Here is a 9,231-nt window from a genome sequence, read left to right on the forward strand (position 1 = left end):
TCCTAAATGTAATTACTTGCATTTTTGTGGGCTTGTTAATGCAACTTTTAACTTAAGTTAAAAAAAGGATTCAAAGCTATCTTACTTTTGTGATATGCAAGAGAGATACTTATTGATTCACTGAAAAAAAAATTAAAACCAGTGGCCAAAACTGAGTAGTTCCTTCAACAATGAGTATCGGGCATTACATATGCAGACAATGGTATAATTTTGCAAAACCTTAGGAATGCTACATTCGGTGACCTAAATTGCTTGACTCATAAGAACTTGCCCATATACTTGTCTCAACTCCTATTTTATATTACACTGTAGTAGTCTAGGACCGTTTATTTCAGCAAACCAAATGCTTATACCCTAAGCAAAAGCACAAAAACATTTAAGACATTTAGATGTTTATTTAAAAAAATGTTTCTAATTGGTTTTTAGTACTAAAATTAGATATGCTGAATTGATTGACATCTTGTATTACCAATATAAAGTGGTAGGGCATTTATTATGAAAATTCAATTAAATGAAAAGATGTGGAGCTTTACAAACCTGGACTGAAAAATCCTATCTAGTATTTACTGGCTTTGTAGAAGACCCTGGGTAAACCAATTACTTAATCAAACATAAGCTCAGTTCTCTCTGTAGAACAGAGAACTTTAGCTATCCTAGTAACCACTGTTACATGCCACACATGAGAGACAACACATGGAAAAAGCTCTAAGCACAGTAGCTGGTGCATGCAAAGACAATATAGGCTTTTATTCCTCACTCCTCCAATTATTCCACAGCCCAATTTTTAAAACACTAAGTCAAAGATCATTCTTGGACCAGTACATTACTGGCCTAATCACCTCAAACTTCCAATTTATGCATGAAACAGTTTAATTTACTAATAAACTTCAAATATCAAGTCTACAAATTTTCCCAAAACCAAAGGAACCACTTATTTTTCACTGTAGGTAACTTACGTTATACTTTATTACCATCCTTTCGAGATACTATTTAGTCAATAAATGTCACAACCAAAATACTTTTGAAAACATGTTCTTTTATACACTCTTAAAGGTACTAGACAGAAGCTAAACAGCTGTTTTTACTGTATTTCCTATACATAGTGAGCTTCAAAGGATATGTCAAGTGATAAATCCATTCATCCACTCATTTACCAATACACACACACCCCCCACACACCCACAGGGTGCCAAAAAAATGTATACACATTTTAAGAAAGGAAAAAAACTGTATTGAAATTGTAATAATATACATGGACATGTCATGTTTGACTTTTGCAATTACAAGAGGTGCTCAAAGTGGTTACCATCAGTGTAATTTTAATACATTTTTTTCCTTTCTTAAAGTGTACATACATTTTTTTGGCAACCCTTCTACAAAAGTGTTTATAAAAACGTAGTTTTCAATGACAGAACGTGTGCAGAACAAATGGTTACTACTGTGGGATACGCACTAAAAAAAAAAAAAATTTAAAAAACAGAATAACGCCAACTAGTTATAATGCAATAAAGACAATAGAAATAAGCATAAAAAATAAGCACTCAAAAACAAACAAACAAAAAACCTACTAAACACAAGTGTCCTACAATCAAATTTGCAGCAAATAAATATATTCAATAATCTATTGATTGTAAGCTCCATGAGAGCAGTAACTATATGTCCCTTGTTTATTACTCTACCATTATTCTATCTTTACCAGTTAGAACTGTGAGCACTGGCCCCAAGTTGACTGAACAATTGAATAACTGAGTAAAGAAAATGAGCATAAACTTTGTCAAGTTTTTTTTTTAATAAAATGTGATTTTTATGATTGTTGTCATTTTAAATTAGGTCTCACAAATTCAACAATTAAGTAATATATAAAAAAAGCTCAAAAAATAGAAATACATTTTCAATTCAAATGTTTTATAGGATGTGGTAAGAAAAATTTTTCTTTGTGACTGCCCCCAACTAAATTGGAAAATCTTGGCAAAAAAACAGCATGTGGAATAGTTTTCACAGGCTTTCACATCCAAATGGGCCAAGCATGATTTTAAAGTTGGGTTTTATGCAGGACTGATTTGTGTGTTTCTAAACTAACAAAGTGACTTCAGATATCTAAAATGTGCCAAAAAGAATTATCGTATGACTTCAAATTTCTAGGAAATTTTACAAGTCTACATAAATTATTTTCCTTAGTTAAGCTGCCCTGACACTATTTCTACCATCAACCTAATCTTAAGTGAAAAATTAAGAGTTAAATCATATAAATATATATAGCAATTAACATTCAAGTTAGTCTCAAAAGTACTTAACATTTCTGTTTCATCCAAAGTAATGTCCTAGAGTCAAGTCAAATGTACACAAGTAATTGTCAATGGGAAAAACAATTCTTGTGAATGAAAATACAGAAAAAGGTACAAAATTTTAGGTCTAACAATAAAACATGTTCTGGGTATTTTACATTTTAAATTCCTCAATTGGCTTTACTAGTTCGGCCAGTTATAATTTCTACTTTTTCTTCCCAATTATCATTTCTACAAAAATAAAATTATGTGGTAACAATTTTTAAGCATTCAAGTCAATGCATCAGTAATGGTAGTTTAGAAATTTAACAAGTTCATGTTCTGAAGGTACATTCCCTGGTGGTGTATTTTGCCCTTAATCCTTTCAACAATGGATATACCATGATAGACATATCCTGTCACTTCTTTTACAGAAACATATATACATCTTAATTATGGACCATTATTTGAGGCAATAATAATAAACCTGTGACTATCCAAATGGGGAACAGTACATTTTATGTATTCATCATTCATTTCACTTAAGGAAGTCAGTATCCAATATATTGTTCTCCAGACTGACAATTATTGAGTCTAATAATTAGTGTCATTACTACTTTTCAAATACTGTACGTACTAAGAGATTTACATGCATTATCTCATCAAATCATCAAAACCAACCTATGAAGTTCATTATGCCCATATCACAAATGAAACTGAAACAGCTAAAGTAAACTTGCTCAAGGTCACACAGTTAATAGGGCAGCTGGGATTCAAATTAAGGCTGCCTAGAGTTCCAAATCTTGTATCCTGAACTATAAAAGATGTGTGTGTGTGTGTGTGTGAGAGTTGAAACTTATCACTCCAAGAACTAGAAAAATATAGAGTTGTCCTCATTTTAGACCAGGCAATCATATAGAACAGTCAGACATAGGAAATGAGCTGTAAAACAAAAAGAATTCGATGTCTAGGATTATGCTCTTTTTACCCTTTTGTGTATCTCTCAAATCTCTTTCCTTAAATATTTCTCATTTTAATGCATTTAACAGGGCCAAAAGTGATAACACTCTTTTTGGTTTATAAAGGTTAATGGCAGTAACAATACTTCTTCAAAAGCGATAACACTCTTTTTGGTTTATAAATGTTAACGGCAGTAACAATACTTCTACACATTAAGAAATATATAATTTTGCTTATTTACAGGATTTCCATCAAATGCATGTCAGCAAAATGACTAATGAATTGATTTCTGATCATAATTCACAAGGTTTTCCTACCAACAAAACTGATTATAGTTTTATAGGATTCAAGAAATTTAGAGATTTGTAATTCAGATGAGGAAACTGATTGTATCAAAGAATCAGAACTAGACTCCAGGTCTCCTGACTCCCAGTCCATACTATCATTAAATACTTTTTATTACTGGTAGCATACAAAACATACTCAAGAATATTGTTTAAGCAATGGGAATAAACATAAAATTTAGGTCATCAAATAGTAGCTTTTTTCCTTAGTGAAAGGAACATTTTTCCTCAGTTACTTTTACCAATTTATTGTCAATGCATTTGTATTAAGATAATGTATATGTAAAAAAAATTATCATCTATACATATACACAAAAACAGGCTCAACTTTTAAAATAAGAGATGGACCACTATTATCAAAATATACAAATAAATAATATGAAATACACATTGCAATTTAAAGTAACTAATTCATGGGAGAAAAGGAAATAACAAAGAGGGTGGGGATTACATGTGGTGTGCAAGTCTCTCTGAATCCATCTCTCTAAAGTCTACTGGTATTATTAAAATACAATGAATATTCATTTGTTCCTTAACAATTATTATTTTAAAAACCCCTTTTCTTCAGTCCAATAAAATTGTACAGCCATACTACTTTAGGAATGGCGTTTCACCTCTAAATCAAAGTTGAACATACTGCAAAATTAGGAATGAACATGATGCTGGAAGAGATCTACAGAACCAAGTACAAATGTGACAGTGTTGACTTTTTTTGGATTAGGGAATAGGTCCAAGAAATTTTGCTTCCATTATTTAGAAACTACATGCACCTATCAGTATTTTACGTGGATAACTGGATTCTGTCTACACTTTTCTTTTCAGGTTTACTTCTATGTAGAAAAAACTAGGGTACTTAGAATCCAGTCATTCACATCTACAACTACTGAAACACCATGCAAATTTCCTTAAGAAGGAAACTTTGCCCTGAAGTCTTCAAAAACACAATTGCAAATTTTGTGAGAGTTGGGGAGAAGAATTAGCCATGGACCAGACGAGTATAGATGCAGGTGTATGAGCAGTTAATTTGTGACAAAATGAGACACAGGTACATGAAGAATAGTCTTGTGCCCTACAGAAAACATTAACCACAAACATTTTCCAGAAAGTGATTTCCCAAGAACTTTGGAGGGGAAAATTGTATCAAATACAATTACCAATTTTAACTCACTTTTGATGACTTACAGTATTTGATTTTAGAGTAAAAGGCAAGAGTGAAAGGTCTACTGACAAAATACAATTCTACAATTTGGTTAAATGTAAGAACAGTGCCTCTTTACATTACTATAGAAAATAGCACAGCCAATAAATAACAACATACATCAGAGTAAAATTTTACTCTTCCAGTTAATGGTTAGGTCACTTAATGTCACTACTGACTAAATATTTCGATTTTATAAAGAACATAATCTCAAAATTCCACTGGAATGAAGACATGCTAAATATTTCTAAATTTAAGAGGTTAAAAAAAACTTTTTTAAATAGGTCAGATCAAAAGCAAAATAAAACCCTTATATTATAAAAAAGTCTTGCCACAGTGTGAGTACTGACAAGAAGTATTCTATACCTAGGTTCAAATTCCAACTCCACCATTCACTAGCTGTGTGACCTTGGGCAAGTTATTTAACCTTAATACTTCGGTTTCCTCATCTATAAAATGGGAATACCTACCTCATAGTACTGTTGAGATTTAGTTAATACATGTAAACTGCTTAGAATAATGCCTACAACTTATTACGCACTATAAAGTATTTGCCAATATTATTTAATTAGAATGGCAGTATTTTGGATGTTACACTATTGTCAAGACCAAGAAAAGCACTTTTTGAGTCAACAAGTTATCTGATAGTATTTACCTTTAAGTTACCAAAAATATTCAAGTCCTAATCTTAAATTTCACTGGAAAAGAAGAGCCACTGATACAGAAAAGTAGCAGCAGAGGTTTCTACTAAAAATAATCTATTCATGGTAAGACTCAGATGTCTACAACTACGATCTAGCCAAATCCTATACATAAAGAGATAACTTTCAAGTCTTCCAAGAGATGATTTTTGGAATGAAGTTTGAAACTAACAACACCTGCTGCACTGTTTATGATAAAGCTTTTTTTTTTTAAATAATGAAAAGTTGAATTTTTTTACTAAATTCTTTCACCAAGTACTAACTTCTCTCAGCTTGGACAGGATCAAGTCCATGGTGGTAAAACAGCTATTTAATTTTTAAAGGCTCGATTTAAATCATTATTGCACTATTTGAATAGTTGTTGCTCAGTGTATATATACAGACAAGTTAGAAATTACTCATTTTCACTAAACATAAAAAAGTCCACTGTGTTATATTTTCCTTATCCACAACCTCTCTGACAAGAAAAAGGTAACAACCTTTTGCCTCTAAGTGAAAATGGAAAATACACATTTTCCCCAAGGAGCATCAGACTCAGAAGAAAACAACTGGGTTTCATATTTCCTAATTCCTCAATCATATCCACTTTTAGTCAAATAAAGACTATTTTTCAGCAGCCTCACAACTTATCTAATTTTTTTAATAAGACACGCATAGAGCCTTCCCTTACCTCAAACCAAACTATAAAGATTCCTAAGCCAATTTTCTGATCCTATCAAAGTTAAAACATGGTACCTCATGGTTTATGATACTAAACCATATTCTTGGGCATTTAAACCTAAAAAATAAAAATGGACTTCAAAATTTTATAAAACTGGAAAAAAAAAGTTCAATCTCCTACCTACCTCTGTAACCAAAGCCCATCTGAATGTACTTCCAACCTACTCTTCACCAACTTGTAATTTTGGCTGGGCATCTAACTTTCCTCATATAGACTATACATCTTAACTAAAGAAACTAAAAGACTTGACAACCTTGACCATTACAAGTATCCTCTTAAACCCTAAAATATATTACATTAATTCAAAGGTATTTCTAGAAACATTTCTCATGCTGGACAAAAGGTAACTTTATTTTTCAACATAGTTTCTCAACCAAGGATTTCCTTGGCTTTGTCATTCAAGTAGAAATTAACAGTTAGACTTTATTTGTACCTGATAAAAGGCTCTAACAATTTCAATAGTGCAAATGGAGCTGGTTATGCACAGGGAAAGAGGAAGCACAAGCTTCATTCCAGATTCCAAGTCTTTCCTAAGATTCAACTTACAAATAAAAAAGCTTTCTGTAAATAAAAAAATTCCCATAATTTTCCAAAATAAATGACAAACTGAACCACGAGGTAAAACAAAAAGATGCTTTAAACTGACCAAATCCAGAATATCCCAAATCACTGGATAGTCAAAAATAGTATTGTAATAGAAAACAGTAATGATTTTTATCTCCATTAGAAATGTGTCAGAATACGGCATTAAGTTTAAAAAAGGTAAACGTAGTTCATGTAATTGTTCCCAAATTGGTTGCAAAAACTAGACTGGACTTTTTTTGAATCTTAAATTCTCATCTGCAATATCAAATAGGTGACTCCTGGGCATAAGCTAACCTCTCCCTACTTTTTTTCCATAGGGAAATTACTGCACCAAGAACCTACCTTCCCATTCTCCTCAAAAAACAATTAAAAAATACACTGAAGTTTGGATTTAAAGAGAGAGAGACCTATTTAATCGAACGCTTCAAAAACAAGAAAAAAATCTACATGAAAATGAAGTGTGATGGAAAACAGCAGTGTGCATGAACCACATCTAATGGAGATTTCTAAAAAAGGTAAGACGCTGACATCGAGCAAATTTCAAGTAGACACATATAGCTGAAGAATTTCCACAGGGAGAAGCACTTGTGGTCCTCTGAACGCAATGGCCTTGGAGAAAGCTCCAGAATCCATGGCCACGGGCTATTTCCACAGTGAGACTTCTCAGAAGCATCCTTAGGAGGACACATCAGCTTCTCTGCCTTCAGGGGCTGGGAGGGAGGGGCGCCGAGCACCATCTTTCCTCTCTGGGAGCTGCAGCCTTACGGACAAGCTTCAAACCTGAGCTACTTCCAACTTCCACGGGGAGAGGGAGAGCAGGGGAGCGTGGTTCCACCGCTTTCCTCTCGCACCAAGCGCAGCAGCTGGGCGGCCGTAGCAGTGAGGGGAGAGGCGGCTGGCGCTGCATGCGTGTTTACGTGTCTCGGATGGGCGTGGGAAGAGGAGACAGAGAGATTCTAATGAAAAGATGGAGGGGAGAGAGAAAGAGGGATTGGGGAAGAGGGGAAGCACCACCTTTCTTTTCTCTGCTCTTCCTGGGGATCTGAAAACTCCTCCTAATGGGTCTTTCGGGCTCTTCGGGGCCTTTGGGCAGAGCGGCCGCGCCGGCCTCAGAGGAGTCCTGATGCTGCTTTTGGCAGAGGCTCGGGGTGGCCTCGGCCTCCGCGGTCTCCTCAGGCCCGGCGCCACCGCCGGGCTCAGCGATGCTGAGGCCGCCGCCGCAGCAGCCGCCATTTTGTGGGGAAGACTCAAACTCCGGAAGCGCCTGCTTCATCTCATCTCCGCCGCCGCCACTTTCCCAGCTCGCGTCCGTCGGCGGAGAGGCTTCCATCTCCACAGCAGTCGCCATCACGCCAGCGTGAGGAGCTCCGGGAAGCTTCTGCCCACAAGGTCGACGAGGGTGGGGGGAAGGGGCGGCGGGCCGGCTTCGCCGCCAAGCTGTTCTCAGCCCACCTACCCCCTTCCCCCCGTGGCCACGGGTCGCACTCCCAACCCAGGAGCCTCTCTGGGGCCCCAAAGCGGGCGCCCCAATCGTGCGGCCCAGCCCTAGGAGCCGCTCCTCGCTCGGACAGTTCTTCGGCCGGCCCCCGCCACTCAACGTGCTCGCGTCTGAGCCGGGGGGCGGGGCCACCACGGACCGCTCCGCCAATGGGGGTGCGGCTCCCGCCTCCGCGGGTGCGGATAAGACCGCGCCGGTGGGCGGAGCCTCGGGGCACCCGAGCCCGCCAAAAGGGGCAACCGCAACGCCCCGCGAGTTCTTCGACGCCTTGGCCGGCTGCGTGGTGAATGGGCCTCAAGGCGAGCTTCGAGTTGTGGGACCGAGCCTGACCAGCGCTGCAGGAGAGGGAGGCACACCCCCACCAGGTCCCTACACAGCAGGCGTCGCCTGTTTCGGGGCAAATTTATGTTCTCTGCGCACGAGTAACTCCGGCCAAAGCAGGACTCAAACAGTGTGGGCGCTGGACGATCCTGGCCTTGTGAAATACATGCATGCATATAAAAGCCTGCAGAGGAGATAAGAGAATGGGCTGCAGCCATAAAAGCCTGAAAGCCTCCAGCTGACGTCAGCAATGTGCCATTCTCACTGGATCTTGCATCTTTACAATATATTACTCCCACTTGACCCCCTCTTTTAAAGTTAGAACCTGTGGTACTCCAGCAAGCAGTAAATACCTGGGATCCTTTGATATGACTTCACAGCCTAATGTTAACAGGATTTGGTTCTGGTGAGCTTGAGGGGAGGGAGGGGAGGCTGTAGCTTTTAAATTTTTTTCCTTTGGTGTCTTCAGGTTTCCTATAGTGAGCGTATATTAAAGAAAAATAAACGTTTGCAGCAACATTAAAAATATACAGCAAGTGGTTCCTTAAAATAATCAAGTGGAAGGCTTTTTGAATAGTGTATGCTGACTAGGTTGAAACTACTATTGAGGGCTGTTATGAGTGGACAGTATTTACTGGG

General features: G+C 37.3%; 1 protein-coding gene across 4 annotated transcripts in view; it reads right to left on the bottom strand.

Moving 5' to 3' along the window:
* The window catches only part of TASOR (transcription activation suppressor), a 46,731-nt gene extending 38,348 nt beyond the window's left edge, over positions 1-8,383 (bottom strand). For 3 of the 4 annotated variants that reach the window (XM_019724210.3, XM_019724212.3, XM_019724213.3), the window contains exon 1: positions 7,788-8,382. In XM_019724210.3, coding sequence (XP_019579769.3) covers positions 7,788-8,121 — 334 coding nt within the window. In that variant the 5' untranslated portion in view covers positions 8,122-8,382. Of the gene's footprint in view, positions 1-7,787 lie in introns of all 4 variants that reach the window. The other variant, XM_019724209.3, reaches the window with a different exon arrangement.
* Between the last annotated feature and the right edge of the window lie 848 nt (positions 8,384-9,231).

This window comes from Rhinolophus sinicus, chromosome 5 (assembly GCF_057876585.1).
Source record: "Rhinolophus sinicus isolate RSI-liver-muscle chromosome 5, RSI-T2T, whole genome shotgun sequence".
In the NCBI taxonomy this organism is placed as follows: domain Eukaryota; kingdom Metazoa; phylum Chordata; class Mammalia; order Chiroptera; family Rhinolophidae; genus Rhinolophus; species Rhinolophus sinicus.